At 35.8% G+C, this 16861-nt stretch overlaps 1 protein-coding gene across 1 annotated transcript in view; it reads left to right on the top strand.

Moving 5' to 3' along the window:
- Window positions 1–979: 979 nt before the first annotated feature.
- LOC107733613 (A disintegrin and metalloproteinase with thrombospondin motifs 20-like) overlaps window positions 980–16861 on the top strand; it is a 66496-nt gene continuing 50614 nt past the window's right edge. Inside the window, exons 1-9 of the mRNA XM_016545323.1 lie at window positions 980–1299; window positions 1920–2263; window positions 3290–3407; window positions 8120–8358; window positions 9782–9865; window positions 10893–11017; window positions 11118–11158; window positions 12501–12606; window positions 14805–14951. Coding sequence (XP_016400809.1) covers window positions 1206–1299; window positions 1920–2263; window positions 3290–3407; window positions 8120–8358; window positions 9782–9865; window positions 10893–11017; window positions 11118–11158; window positions 12501–12606; window positions 14805–14951 — 1298 coding nt within the window. The 5' untranslated portion in view covers window positions 980–1205. The remainder of the gene's footprint in view (window positions 1300–1919; window positions 2264–3289; window positions 3408–8119; window positions 8359–9781; window positions 9866–10892; window positions 11018–11117; window positions 11159–12500; window positions 12607–14804; window positions 14952–16861) is intronic.

The raw sequence follows: 16861 nt of genomic DNA, 5'->3' as shown, positions 1-16861 counted from the left end.
ACATGATCACCTCATCTGTCCTGAGATCATCATTATAGCTCTCTCTAGTGAGCATCTTCACATGTGTTGCGTTAGAACCCTTTACAGGCCGGTCACAGGAGACCAAGCGCACTTTTAATGTACACTATTAAGTGTCCTGAGGGACCGACGCACCTGTGGACAGAAATACTGTACCTCTCACACGAACAAAACGGGAACAGAGCCTAATTAAGCTAATTAGAGTAAATGAATTAGAGTTGTTAGGATGCAAAAACTAATCTAATAATTATCCTCCCTTTGGGACACATCTCATATTGTAACGAATCATCCACTCAAGGCGAGCGTAAGTGAGAACCCAAGTGCAGTTTTATTTACAGGTGATATCCAAACAAGAAACACAGACTTGACTTGACCTGACTTGACTTGACTTGAACAGAAACAATTACAAAATAAAAGACATGGAAAACATGAACATGAAACAAAACACCACATTACACATATCAACTCTTTCCTCTCATAAAATGCATTTACAGCTCAGAAGAATGAAGGTGCTGCAATCTATCTATCTATCTATCTATCTATAATAATAATAATAATTCATTACATGTCTGTCTGTCTGTCTGTCTGTCTATCTATCTATCATCTATCATCTATCCGGCTGTCCGTCCATCTATAGGCATTTATGCACATTTAAATTAAATAAAACTATTATTATTGTATTTGTTTCTCATTTTATTTGTTTACTAAATCGTGCATTTGATGAATTTTGATTTGATTAATTTGCACGCGCGCGTGTGTGTTTGTGTGTATGTGTGAGTTAATGGCAGCTCACTGTCAGCGGTCACTGCTGCAGCTTTTATTGTGCTTCAGTGAAATGAACTCTGATGTGATGCGAAGTGATTCCGTGGTCGGCTTTCGAGTCTTCACTAGAGTAGGGGGCGTGCCAAGAGCCTCAGCCTCTCCTGTGTGTGTGTGTTTGTGTTTGTGTGTGTGTGTGTTTAGGGGGGTGTCCTATGGAGAGCCAAGGAGCGAAAAAAAGCCCGTTGGCACCGATCCGTGCGGACTGAGCGGGTCCGTGCGCGAGATGAGCGGATGCGGGTGTTTTAACGGCATGACGGCGGATCGGACGAGCTGCAGCTGAAGGAGGAGAGCCGGCAGAGACGCTCCAGCCCCGGAGAACCGAAGAGAGGAGCGGCGGAGAGCGAGAGGCAGAGCGCCGGGGAATCATGCGGGGTCCTGCGCTCCGGCTGCTGGGACTCGTGTGGTACCTCTCCGCGCTTTTACGCACCGCGCACACGTACAAACTCCACCACAAACAAGGTAAGACGCACAGAATACACCACAAACCGGGCGAGACCCGTCAGTCTCCTCTGCACCATAACGATTCGCTTATATACACGCGCTTGGAAGTTTGCTCTAGTTTCTATGACATTAAAGCAGCTCGAAAACGTTTCGCTTCTAAACAGGTTAGCGTTATGTTTAAATTAATTATATATTGTGTAAATGCATGTGTTTTGCATTCGGCATATCTTCACTTTAAATGACAGTAAAGTTGGAAAATGTATGCAGCGCGGCCCAAAAAGTATCTGGAAACTTAAACATCATTACAAGGCATTGCATCGGATGATGCATTTCAAAGCAAGTGCAGTTTATCATAAGAAAGATGCATGAACTCACTTCTGAGAGAGAGAAGTTTGTATGTTTGAAATGCTAAATCAACAGATGTGGTTTTTGAGTATTATTGTTAGTTATTGTGATTCTCTACACCTGTGGTTGATCTGCACCTGTGTGAGGAACCTGACGTCCACTAAAACTCACCGAAACACCAGCTGACTTGATCTGATGAATCGCATGTAGAGGAGTGACTCAAGTGTCCCGCATTCAGTGTCTGATTTGATATGAAACATCTGAAACGCCTCCGACGCTTTATGTGATTTCAGAGAGCTTCATCAGACAGCTGTCCGCGTATGAGATCATCACCCCGGTGCGCTTGAATGATTTTGGAGAGTCGTTCCCGCACCGGCTGCATTACCGCAGGAGGAGGCGCAGCGCCGCCGCGGAGCTCTCGGGTTCGAGGGCTCATTACCGGATCGAGGCGTTCGGTCAGGCGTTTCAGCTGAACCTCACGGCGGATTCGGGGTTCATCGCTCCGTCCTACACGGTGCTTCACCTGGGAGAGGAGGAGACGCGCGGAGACGCCGCAGACCTGCGCCACTGTTTCTTCAGGGGACACGTCAACGCTCGCAGAGAGCACCACGCCGTCTTCAGCCTCTGCACTGGACTAGTGAGTATAAGAGTGTGCTGGTTAAACATCTGGACTGGTAACTAACTGGGGAAGCTGCTTCCATTCCTGGTCATTTGCACTGTTGGGGGAAGTTACTTTTAGAAGTAATGCATTGCGATATTGCATCACTCCATGAAAAGTAACTAATTGTGCTACTTAGTTACAATTTATGCATTGCGTAACTTTTTGTAAACTGGGCTGGGCTTGCTTACTTGTTTTTATAATAACCAAAAAAACTAACAAAAGTAATATTTTTGGCAACTGTAAAGGCCCTTTCACACCGAAAGTGAAAATAATAAGCAGGAGAGCTGTCAGTGAATAAATGGGGAAACAAAGTAACTTAGGTTGCTTATTTGAAAAAGTAACTCCGATATTTCATTGTAAATGTAAAAGTAGTGCGCTACTTTACTAGTTACTTGAGTAAAGTAATCTGATTATGTAACTCATGTTACTTGTAATGCGTTTCCCCCAACACTGGTAGTTTTTTTGGGAAGTCAGAGCCCATTTCCAATTTGTAACTAGTAGTTCAATAAAGACATGAGTGGTTTTTACTGTATTTGTGGTAACTAGTCATGTGTAGTGGTTGCTAACTGTTCCATTTTGGTTGGTTTTTGTGACATCACAGTGGTTAACTGGGTTTAGTCAGAGTGTTTCCACCTTGTAATTACGAGTTAGGAAACTAGCAGGAATCTCATAATGTGTGAGAGTGTGAGTGTGTGTGTTTGTGTGTGTGTGAGAGTGTGTATGTGATGATCTTTCAAGCTGTTTAATGGCACTCAGCGGGTGTTGCATGCATCAGTCCAAAATACGTGAAATAAAAAGCGCCCGTCTCACACGGCTCCGGGGGGTGAACAAAGGCCTTCTGTAGCGAATCGATGCATTTTTGTAAGAAAAATATCCATATTCAAAACGTAATAATCACTTTGTTGTGTTGCTGGAATGTGCTCTGAAGCTGTTTTCTGGTGCAGCAGGTGAACTCACTAAACTAATGTGGTGGTGACTCTGGTGTTCTGCTGGTTTCTGCAGGTCGGCACGTTCACCACACACAGCGGTCAGTTCTTCCTGGAGCCGCTGTTGAGTGCTGATGAAGACGAGTACGAGGAAGAGCACAACAAGCCTCACCTGCTCTACAGACAGAACTCAGGTAAACGCTTCTGCTTTCACAGCGCTAATGCTTTATCAGTGCGTGTGTGCTGTTATTGTGAGGACTAGCGTCTTCATCATGAGCGCGGTTATTGGAATTCATCTGATGAAAGTAAATCAAATCCAGCTGACTTGCATCAATCAGACTCCAACCCATAACCTTTATTTAGCATGGGTTTAAAGTCAGAATGCTCCCAAAAATCTAACTTTTGTCCTCATTTACTCACCCTCGTGTCATTCAAACCTTTATGCTTCATAATCATGCTCATATGACTTGTGTGCTCTGTTAAGCTCTTCTGAATGTCTTACATTTGGGTCTGTTCTTCATGCAAAGCTTCAGAAGAGCTGAAATATAGTGCGTGAGGTTTATGAATTACTGTTATGATCAGGGTCGGGAATTAACAGGGGCTTGGGGAAAAAATGCCAACGAAATTAAGTAAAATTCAAGATAAGTGGGCAAAATGCCCCCTTGTTTATGTTTATAATTTTATATAAATGTATATATTTTTTTACGATTTATTTTGTTTGCTATTCATTTTTGTTTTTAATGTTACTATACATTTGTATTTTTTAATGTATTTTATTGTGCTATTTATTTTACTATTAATACATTTTTTATTTTAATTTTTTACTCTTAATTACGTACTATGCATTTGTATTTGCTTTATTTTAATTTTAATTTGACCATTTATTTATTTTTTTTTTACGATTATTAATTTGGTATTTTACTATTCTTTTTTTTATCTTTATTTAGTTTATTTACATTTTTTTTGTGCTCTTTGTTGTTTTATATATTTATTATCATTTACTAATTATTTATTAATTTTTTAATAAAATTATTTTTGTTATAAAAATTGTTTTTATTGTTTCAGAACATGAATCTGTGAATCTTAGAAAAACATCTGTAGAATCAGCATGGTTTGATTTAAATACAGTATAATGTGTATATAAAAGTATGCACATATATATATATATATAATTGACCCTTATGACTGGTTTTGTGCTCCAGGGTCACATTTATGTTTATGTATGTGTGTGTGTATATATATATATATATATATGTGTGTGTGTTTAAAAAAGCCCCAAAGTCAAGTCCCAGAGTGTTTATGAATCAGCAAAGCTCTCCACTGAATCTCACTGTGCTCTGGGGAGAGTCATTTGAGAGGTTAGTGAGTGAGAGTGTGGTTTCTCTTCTCTACATGAGCGTGTGTGTTCTGCTGAAGTGAGATGATCGTCTTCTGATCGTCTCCAGAAGCACAGCGTCTGCTGTTCGTCATCTGTTTGAGTGAGAGACAGTGTTGTTTAGGGAATACTATGTCATCGCTGAAGCTCATGTTTGAGAGGATTCTCCAGAGGTCTGGATAACTGAAGGTTCTCTGCGATGCAGTTATCATCAGAGACGGGTCCATTCCTCTCATCCGTCTCTTTTCTGTTCAGTTGTGTTTACTAAAGCCTCACTATTGTTATTGCTCATGTTTAGAGTTTATCAAGTCAAGTCAAGTCAAGTCAAGTTTATTTGTACAGCGCTTTTCACGATACAAATCATTGCAAAGCAACTTTACAGCAAATGACACGGAGTAGAGGTGGTGGGAGAATTAGCAGCGCGCTGTATACTTACCTCGGACTTGTGAGCGTCAGCCTGGGATGATTCCAGCGCGGCTCTCTGCTCTCTCAGCTGGGTCTGCCTCACCACCAGGTCGCGGATCTGCTTCTCCACGGCCTCCAGCTCGAGCTGCACCGAATGCAGCTTGAACGTGTCCTCACCTGTACTCAAAGGTAGACACACATCCGCCATTAAAGCAAGTAACAGTGAGTAAAACAATGGTAATGTGTGTGAATAGAGTATTAGTAATGTAAGCGAGATTATCGGCAACCACGCTGGCGATGCTAGCGGGCTATATGCTAATAGCAGACTCGGGAAGTCAAAATAGAACTAGTGATAACAAGGCGCTCTGATTGTTTTTGTTGTAGAATACGATAGGGGATATATTCACACGTTATAGAAACGAAAATGATGGTGTATAAAATTGATTTTAAGATAAAAAATTAGACGACAAAGAATTAACTTGACGGAGCTCAAACTCAAAACACACGGCAGCAACAAACAGGAAGTATAAACCCATATTTTATCAGGGTTATTGTCGTCAACTAAAACCATAAAACAACAAAAACACATTGAAATAAAATATAAATAAACTACATTTCTCTTTTTTGTTTAGTTTAAATTGAAGTACTAAAATAACTAAATAAACTTACACTAATAAATAAAAACGGATAACAACTATATAGACATATTTTAAAAAATGACGAGAACACGCAACAAAATTACTAAAACTTTAAAATTAAAGTGAAAATGGGAAATACCAAAATAAAATCTAATTCAAAATACAATCCATCCAATTTTATTTATACATTTTATTTTTTTGCTAAATATTTAAATGATTTTTGAAAAAATATTATTTATATTATTAAATATAAATTAAAAATATTTTATGTATTGATTTCTTTATTTTTGCTTAAATATTTTATTTTTTAAATGTATTAATTTTATGTATTAATTTTTTATTTTTCCTAAATATATTTTTATATTTAAAAATATATTTATTTGCCAACATATTTGAAATTATTTTTAATTTATTTTATCCGTGAATTAAATTTATTTTTTTGCTAAATATTTAAACAATAGATTTATTTTAAGTATGCATTTGTGTATTAAATTTAATATTAATTTTGCTAAATATATTTTAAAATGTTTGAAATATTTACATATTTATTTTTCATTCATTACTCTATTTATTAATTATATTTCAGTTTTGTTAAATATTTTTTAAATCTATTTTAAATCTATTTTTGGACCATTGCACCAAGTCTACATATCTACAGTATCAGCTACAGTAAGAGTTAATGTGTTATATTACTGTCCTGTTGACTTTAACTGGAGTTCAGGTCTCATATAAAACCTCTTTCTCGTGATTTATTGCTTTCTATCAGTGTTTAGATGACCAGCAAACATCCAGGTTTGTGTCAAAGGTCAGCAAACAGCATCATGACTGACCCGCTGCTGTCAAAGGTGTGTGTGTGTGTGTGCGTGCTTTCATCCGATCTGTGTGAATAAACGCACTCACAGATGGCCTCGTAAAATTTCTCCGTCTGCGCCTCAAACTTATATTAAACTTCTATTATAGGTTTTTATAAATTTTATTATTATTTTTAAATTAGTTTTAAAAATATTTTTCCTTTTTGTTTTTTCAATTAAAGTTTATTTTATTTAAATAACAAAAATGTGTTTTATGCTAATTATATTATACTTTTAATAAAGAGATTTAAAATTAAATACTAATTTAAAATGTTTTCATTTTAATTAAAGTTTTAGTAATTTTGTTGTTTTGATATTACTATTAGTTTTAGGTTTTTTAATGTCTATATAGTTTTTATTTCAGTCTTAGTTTTAATTATAATTTAAATATTTTATTTAAATTAAATTAAAGTTTATTTTTTAACAAGTTTTTTTATGCTAAATATATTATATTATATTATATTTTAAATTGATGGATTGATTGATTGATTGATGGATTGATTGATTGATTGATTGATTGATTGATTGATTGATGGATGGCTGGATGGATGGACGGATGGAAGGATGGCTGGATGGACGGATGGAAGGATGGCTGGATGGATTGATGGATGGATTGATGGATGGCTGGATGGATTGATGGATTGATGGATGGCTGGATGGCTGGATGGCTGGATGGATTGATTGATGGATGGCTGGATGGCTGGATGGCTGGATGGATTGATGGATTGATGGATGGATTGATGGATTGATGGATTGATGGCTTGATGGATGGATTTATTGATGGATGAATTGATGGATTGATGGATTGATTGATGGATGGATGGATGAATTGATGGATGGATTGATGGATTGATGGATGACGGAGGGATAAATGGACGAATGGATGATGGATGGATGGACGGATGAATTGACGGATGGACGGATCAATTGATGGATGGATGGATGGATGGATGGATGACGGATGAATTGATGAATTGATGGATGGACGGATGGATGAATGGATGGTTGGAAGGATGGATGGATGGATGGTTGGAAGGATGGATAGATGGATGGATGGATGGTTGGAAGGATGAATAGATGGATGGATGGATGGTTGGAAGGATGGATAGACAGATGGACTGGATGGATGGCTGGATGGCTGGATGGATGGATGGATTGATTGGATGGCTGGATGGATGGATGAATTGATTGGATGGATTGGTGGATGGCTGGATTGATTGATCGAGAGGAAGTGGCTCTGATGGCCATCAGAACGCCCACTGAGCTCTTTCTCTCTATTTTTTTGTTATTGTCTCTGCTCTGTAGTGCTTTATTCCAGCGCTCGCTCGTGTAATATTTATAATATTCATAATAAAACTCAGAATTATTACATTAAAATGCCTTTATTAAATATACATTTTAATATATTTATTTTATTTAAACAACAATAATTGTAATAATAATAATACTTATTATTATAATTATTATGTTTTATTTTTAAATGTATTAGTAAAATGTTATATGTATGTTTTATATTTGTTTTTAAATTTTTGCTGACTTTATGCAGATAAAAAAATAATAATAAAAATAATTAAATGATTTTTTTTTTGCTATAGTACAGTAAAAGCGTTGATGAAGATCCGTTTATTTTCCCACAGAACATCCCGAGCACGATCACGTCAGTCTCCATAGCAACAGAACTCTGGAAGAGGAAGTGACGTCGATGCAGGAAACGATGCGCAGACGCGCGGCTCACTCCGAAGACGGCTCTCGCTCCCGCAGGAAGCGCTTCCTGTCGTACCCGCGATTCGTGGAGCTCATGGTGACGGCTGACGTGAAGATGGTGCGGCATCACGGACGCAACCTGGAGCACTACATCCTCACAATCATGTCAGTAGTAAGTAAATGGTCCTTCATTCTCTTCTCCCTCGTGTCGTGTGTTATAGTTCCAGAGCCGCTCTGTGGTTTGTTCAGTGTGTGTGATAGTCATTTACTCTGTAACAGGCTTTTACCCACAAGGCCGTGCTTTGACATGAAGCATCATGGGGTCTCCTGACCGCTCGTGCTGCTCCGCTCCATATAATTTGAGCTCATGAGCCAGCTTTGGCTTTGAATCCAGAGTTAAATGAGAGAAAGAGCTGTTCAGAACAACAGATGGACAACACTTGCTCTTAATGATGCCGCTGCCTTCAGAAACATCATCATCATGCTTCGATCTTTACCATGGTCTTGTACCATGATATGTACATGGTCCTTTTTTCATTATTAAGAGCACATTCACACTTGAGCTTCAGGTCGAATTCAGTTCAAGTGCTTTTTGTGTCACGCAAACGAACAATTAAAGACATTAAACATGTTTTACGAGAATATTTTCTCTGTCTGTTTGTTTAGAGAAATTATTAATTGATCTATGATTTTACTGATTCATTCTACAGGCTGATTCATACGAGTCGTTCAATAGTCCCTGTGTAGCATTTTACTTTTTAATATTAGTATTAATATTTAATATTATATTTACTAATATTATTAAAAATTTATTTATTTATTTATTATTATTTTTTTAATCACTGTTTTGGTCCAGTATTCTCTTAGCAAGTGAATGCTATGTGTTGTAGTTTGATCGTGTTATGCTATGACTTGTTGTTAGTAGTGTAGTTAACTAGTTAAGTACAATAGCTTGTAGCTTGACAAACTCCAGTTTCATTGCAGCTTTGCTGGAACAGTCCCGATCAGTGTTATTTTAGTTTCATTAATATACCATTTTAGTTTTTATTGATATTTTAAATTAGCTTTTTTTTATTTACTTTCCATTCATTTTAATTTGTAAAAGTTTTAGTAATTTTTTTTATGTTCCATTTTTATTATTTTATTTTTTTAATGTCTATATAGTTTTTTTTTTTTTAATAATTAAATTTTAAGTTTCCTTGGCAACTATCTGAAATAAAATATATATTTTAAAATGTAATAATTTATTTTATTTTAAAGTAATAAACTTTTTTTTAATGCTGAATATATAATAGTTTTTTAATAAATAATTTGATTTTTTTTTTTTCCATTTTCATTTTTATTTTAGTTAAAGTATTAATAATTTTGTTATATATTTTTTTATTTTTATTAACTTTTTAAATGTCTTTTTAGTTTTTATCAGTTTTTATTTTTAATTTCAGTTTTGGTTATTTTAGTACTTCAAGTTAAGGACTTGAAGCCTTGGCAACTAGCTGAATTGACACACACACACACACACACACACACACACATACACACACATATATATACATATATATCTATCTTATTTGTGACTGAACGTTCTGTGCTTTCAGGTGGCTGCGATCTACAGAGACCCCAGTGTAGGAAACCTCATCAACATCATGATCGTCAAGCTCATCGTCATACATAACGAGCAGGTGCATCAGAACAGATCTCCACTGATTATAATCTCATCGACAGCTTCAATTATAAATGCATTTAATGAAATGTAGTGAATTTACATAAATTGAATGCAATTTTCAATATTCCGTTTTTAAGTAACATTTTAACATTAACATTTTTACTAAAACTACTTTTTTATAATGCAGATTACCTGGATTTATTTTAATTAAACACCTTTAAATAATTAAATTACCATGTGCTTGTTGTACTTATTGTATTTTTCTCTTTTTTGACTCCTAATCAGATTTATTATAGTTATCTAAAACTGAAACATAAAAAAAGTTTGTGTTACTTGAAATAAAACAAATATTCATTGAAATAAAATAAGATATATAAAAAACACATTTCAGCTAATTCCCAAAGCAGCACTTCATATTTTCGTTTCGTTTCACTTAATGTACTAAAATGACTAAAATTGAAATGCAAACTATGTAGACATGTTTAAAAACAACTGAAACTAAGAAAAATGACAAAAACACACAAGAAGATTATTAAAACTTAAACTTTAACTTGAATGAACACAAAAGCAGAACATATAAAAATAAATTTAATTAAATAGCTATAATAGTATCTCAGTGATGCTAAAATAACACAGTTTTTACTCAAATCTATTTGTTTCCCCGTTTCTCGCTCAATTTGCACACGGTTTAATATTCAGTATTTTTAAAAATATTTTTTCTCCTTTTTGGCTATTTTGACTTCTCATCACACTGCCAAAAAATGACAAAAATGTGTTTGAAAAGCAAAATAACTGTTTTTTTTTTTTTAGGGTTTTTTCTTATTTTATATTCGGTCATTTAAAAATATTTTTTCTCCTTTTTGACTCGTTATTTTGACTTCTCGTCACACTGCCAAAAAATAAAAAAAGCTAAATAATAGTAGTTTTTTTTCTTGCAGAATGAAATGACTGTTGCTCAGATTGTGATCAGCCGTCAGAGTCGTGTGTGCTTTCACCAGATGATGATGAATGATGCTCTGTAATAAGCGGTGTGCTTTCCTCAGGAAGGGCCGAGTCTAAACTTGGACGCCGCGGCGACGCTGCAGAACTTCTGCTCGTGGCAGCAGAGCCACAACGCTTTAGACGACAGTCACTCGGGTCATCACGACACGGCGCTTCTCATTACCAGGTGACCTGACCTTGACCTTCGACCTCGTGACCTCCAGCGCTTTGGTTGTGAGCTGGATTTGAGCATAAGCGCTATTATGGGATGTGTGTTTGTTTCTCAGGGAGGACATCTGCCGAGCAAAAGACAAGTGTGACACGTTAGGTAACCATTTCTTCTCTCTCTCTCTCTCTTCATCTGTGTTCATGACATTCACTGAAACATGCTGCATTCAGCTGGATACTGTATCCCACAATGCAGTGCACTCACAACGGTTAAAGTGCTAAATCACTTTAGTTTTCTGCGGAGTTATAGATTAGCGTGGCTGTGTTCAGTAGGTCCTGTGACCGCAGTGTTGCTGCATACGGTTTCATATTCATGTTTTAAATAACATTTCTTGACACTTTATTTGATCAGACTGCCAAATTATAATTTATTTTGTATTTTATTATTATTATTATTATTATTATTATTTTGTTTTCCACAAAAATGTGAAATATCTATTTATTTGACTATTTATTATTTCTAAATTATATGTATATATATATATTTTTTTTGTTTTTGTTTTTTTGATTAGACTGCCAAAATGTTGTTTTTTTTGGGTACCAAAAAAGTTAAATATCTACTTATTTGACCTTTTTCTTTATCAATTAATCACTAATTTTAATCATTATTTTCTCCTTTTTGACTCATTATTGGATCAGACTGCCAACGTTTTTATTTATTTATTTATTTTATTATTATTATTTTTACAAAAAAAGTTTGTAAATGTGAAATCTATTTAATTGACTGTTTATTTCTAAATGAATCAGTCATTTTAATAATATTTTTTTTCTCCTAATTTTCTCACTATTTGATCAAATTGCCAGAGGTTTGTTTTAAAAATACAAAATCACTATTTATTTTTCTTGCTGAATAAAACATCAGTGCAGTCTTGTAGGTCATGGTACAATATTAGTTATTGCTGCATACGAGTTAAATTAAGTAATACATTTGATACAATTTTAATTAATTTTAAAATATTAAAAAAAAAATTCATTTTCATTTTTAAAAATATTTTTGCACAAGTTTTTACACAAAATTAGTCTTAATTAAATAATAGTAGTAGTTACAAAATAAATAAATAATAGTTATAAAATAACTATTTTTTTTGAGGGTTTACTGATATATCCTGTTGTATATTCAGTTATTAGCAAAATAGATTGTTTTATATTTGGCTCATTATTTTGTCGTGTCCTCAAACTGCCAAAACATTTACAAACAAAGATTTGTTTCTTGCAGAACTTGCATCAGCACTTATGCAGCAGATACTGCAGACGGTTGTGAAGTGTTTTTAAATGTGCTGAAAGAGCAGATTGTGAATAATAGACAGCTTTCATTAGTGTGACGGCTCCTGAAGTGGGAAGTCTGTCAGCTGTGCTTCATTCGACTGTCATCAGCTGTGTGGGGCCCCAGCAGGTGGTTCATGGGTAAAGTCCTGCTCTGTGCCCCGTGTGTGTGCGTGAAGGTCTGGCGGAGCTGGGGACGATGTGCGACCCGTTCCGGAGCTGCTCCATCAGCGAGGAGAACGGCCTGAGCGCGTCCTTCACCATCGCTCACGAGCTCGGACACGTGTAAGTCCCCCGAAAGAGCCCCGCTTCAGTGACACAGAGCCGGATCCGTGTGTGTGGGATACTCCTCTCATGCATGCGCCGCAGCGGGACGACGAGGTCAAAGCACAGCACAATACACTAACATTTACAGTCTGTCCTCCGAACGCACTGCAACAAATGATGCTGTTTTTCAGCATTTTTGTCTTGTTTTCAGTACAAATTTAAAGTTTCATGCATAAATCAAGATGCATTTTCTTGGGTATCAAAATGACATTAAAAGCTCATGCATCAAAATTAAGTGCCTTTATGCTTAAAAGAACAACAAATATCTGCCAGCGGCGTCAGAAAAATACACTTGTTTTCTCTTTAATTAAATGTATTTTTCTGACCACATTGGTAGATTAGTTTTTTCTAGTTTTTCTACTTCTAGCTTAAACTCACTTCATTTTGATAAATTTTTCAGAAAACAAGACTTAATATCATCAGTCATTTTGCAGCTTAAGCGAAGGGATCGTGATTGAAGAATGTTTAGATATGTTTGCGCTGGAAAACGACAGAAATACTGAAGAGGAGCATCGTTTTTGCAGCGTTGACATCAATCAGAGGTGATTCGGATCCATTGAGAGTGATTCACGAGTCTTTAACGCTGATAAATGTCATCTTTTGTTTGTTTCATAGCTGAAAGTGCTTTTATTTGGATGTTTTGCAGAACATCTGACGTCTCAGTTTCTCTGTCTGAAACTCGCCGTTTGACTCCGTACGATATGATTTTTCTAAGCAATAGTTCACCTAAAAATGAATCTTTTGTCATCGATTATTCATCCTCATGTTGGTCCAAGCCTGCTCTTTCCATGCAACAAAACTGATATGGACCAGGTCTAAAACATGACAAGACATCTCTGTGAAAGTGCATAAACGCAGTGTGAACATTGTGCTTTTGCAGTCCACTGAAGAAATGCGGTTTGAATGACTCGGGTGTGAATAAATGATGACAGAAGATTAATTTTTTGCTCTGGTTTGATCTGTAGAGCATATGGCTTACATTTCATGTGCTGTTGACACTCACACACACTACGGCACTGACACACAATTATGGAAACCTGTTTGCACCATGTAACATAATATCAACCTTTTTTCTTCACAATTGTGAATTTATAACTCTAAATATAATGTAATTTTAGGAAAAAACTCACAAAAGTCTCTCGCAATTCTGACTTTTTTTTTTTTTTTTCAAACCTCTGAGTTTCCATCTTGCAAATTTTTTTTTTTTTTTACTGGAATTCAGAATTTAGATCACAATTTTGAATTGTTTCCTCCAAATTTGTAGTTCATGTCTAGCAATTTTGACTTTTTTTATTTTTCTTAATTCTGACTTTAATTCTCGCAATTTTTACTTTTTCTCAGAATTCTGAGTTTGTCATGTTTCTGTCTTTTTGTTTCCGCCAAGTAATAATAAAAAAAGGATTATTAAAGGGATAGTTCACCCAAACATGAAAATGACCCCATGATTTACTCACCCTCAAGCCATCCTAGTGTTTATGACTTTCTTCTTTCAGACGAATCCAATCAGTTATATTTAAAAATGTTCTAGCAGTGAATGGGTGTTTCTGTTCAATAGTCCAAAAGAAGTCCAATAAAGTGCATCCATCCATCATAGAAAGTGCCTCACACGGCTTCGGGGCTGAATAAAGGCCTCCTGAAGCGAATCCATGCATTTGTGTAAGAATAATATCCATATTTAAAACTTTATAAACCATAATCTCTAGCTTCCGCTGACTGTCGTACGCGCGGTTTATTCAGCCCCCGGAGCCGTGTGAGGCACTTTTTATGATGGATGGATGTGCTTTATTTGACTTCTTTTGGATTATTAAAAAATAACACCCATTCACTGCCATTATAAAGCTTGGAGGAGCCAGGACATTTTTTAATATAACTCCAATTAGATTCGTCTGAAAGAAGAAAGTCATATACACCTAGGATGGCTTGAGGGTAAGTAAATCATGGGGTCATTTTCATTTTTGGGTGAACTATCCCTTTAAACATTTAATCTCACAATTCAGACTTTTCTCAGAATTGCAGGTTTATATCTGTGTGTATGTGTACACACACACACACACACACACACATCTTTCTCATATCTTCATGTGTGGCAGTGCAGATGTGTGTGTGTGTGTGAGGAGCGTCTGTTGAAGCTCTGCTGTGGACTGTGTGTGTTTCAGGTTCAACATGCCTCATGACAACAGTCCGAAGTGCCGCGAGGCGGGGATCAAGCACCAGTACCACGTCATGGCCCCGACGCTCAACTACAACACCAGCCCCTGGTCCTGGTCCAGATGCAGCCGCAAATACATCACGGATTTCCTGGAGTAGGTGCTCGTCACATCTCCATGAGTTCAGGCCACTCTGGGTCCGTTTACATCAATGAGAGTCCAGTTAGAGTCCCGTCTCTCAGTTAGAGTGAAAGTCTCTTTGAAAACGTTTGTTGCTTGACTGCAGGAAAATTACACAAAATGGTTACATGGTTTATAGTTGGTCGGAGGTAGTTTAGGCAGCATTGTTTTAGTATTATTTATATACTACTGTAGTATTTGTTAAATATTTTGAATTGTATTAATATTTTATAAAATATCTAATTTTATATTTTCATTTTAATTTAAGTTTTAATAATTCATTTGTGCGTTTCATAATCATTCTAAAGGCCTGTTTACACCAATAAAGATAACTATAACGGGAACAGTTTTCTCATCTGCTGCTTTAAATGCTCTTTCAAGTCTGTTGGATTCTGATTGGCTGTTGAAGTTTTTATCATTTACCATCTGGAAAAAAAAATCACTCTGAAAGTGATTCTCAGAATATTGTTACTCTGTGGACTTCACTGTTTTCATAGAATTCAAACCTGTTAATATGTGCTAATAATGAAAAGAACAGCATGAGTCATATGAATTCATGTGTGAATAATGACCACCTTAACTATACATGTTAGTACATGCCTGTTAGCAAATATATTAATTAACATTTTGTGGTAATTATTGTCCTTGATTAGTGCATGCCTTAACTCATTATTAGTTCACATTAAAGTAATATTTAATTCAGGTATTAGTACATGATTATTCATATACTCTCATTTATCATTTTATGTTGCAGATAACTATAACGATAACTATACTGGTGTCATGTTTATTATTAGCACATAAATGCACAAGCTCTTTAAAATCAGGTGGGTACTGATTGGCTGTCAATGTTTTTATATCGTTCACTCGCTGGAAAAAGTTCTGTAAGCGATTCCAACAATACCGTTATTGTTCCTTTGTGTCATTATCGTTATAGCTGTGGTGTTCATTATTTTCATAAAATTAAAGCCTGTTCATACTACAGTAGGTACGATCACTACGAAGTTAACTATAGCTATTCATTTTCATAATCATTCTAAAGGCCTGTTTGCACTCAGAATGATAACTATTATGATAACCATATAAGCACCCTGTTTTTTTTTTAAAGCGTGCACTGCAGTTTTGTCACTTACCGCTTTAAATGCACAAGCTCTTTAATGCTAGGTAGATTCTGATTGGCTGTCAAAGTTTTTATCATATAGTTATCGTGCTTGGTGTAAACGGGCCTTTAAATGTGCAGTAAGTGATTTCTGAGAAACGCTTGATAGCTCCACCCTCAAATTGCTATGCAAAACATGCTATGCAACACAGGCACCTCTACCATCATGGGTGGACACGCCCCTTACTGGTGATTGGCTGCAAGTGTGTTTTGGTGCTCGGCCTGGTCCACTTCAAACAGCGTTTCTCAGAAATCCCTTGCTACACCTTTAAAGGCATTATGTTGAACCAATATCTTCTCTTTCACGCCCTCTCTAGATTTTGGCTGCTCTGAGGCACCTTCACTTCAAAAACATAGTGCACTGTGACCTCAAGCCTGAGAACGTGCTATTAGCATCAGCGGATCCTTTCCCACAGGTCAGAGAATTCAATGCAATGCAATTTTAATACGTCCTAGAGGCATGTGAAACAAACTAGCACTTTTTTTTTTTACATTTTTTAGCACTTTTTTTTTTTTTTTTGTATTTTCAGTTAGTTGCCAAGGCAACATTTCTAAGTTTTTTTTATTTTTTTTTTATTTTTGTACATGTTAAGCTTTTCATTAAATATGTATTTTTTATTTTATTTTAGATATATTTCAATTACCAAAAATGATTTGTAAAGGTTTTCGTTTAATGCCGAGTTCACACTGCACGATTTTAGCCCGATTTTTCACTCGCCGACAGGTT

The sequence above is a fragment of the Sinocyclocheilus rhinocerous genome, unplaced genomic scaffold, assembly GCF_001515625.1.
Source record: "Sinocyclocheilus rhinocerous isolate Xijiao unplaced genomic scaffold, SAMN03320098_v1.1 scaffold2024, whole genome shotgun sequence".
Lineage (NCBI taxonomy): Eukaryota > Metazoa > Chordata > Actinopteri > Cypriniformes > Cyprinidae > Sinocyclocheilus > Sinocyclocheilus rhinocerous.
The sequence above is the reverse complement of the archived record's forward strand: the minus strand, read 5'-3'. Positions and strand labels throughout refer to the sequence as shown.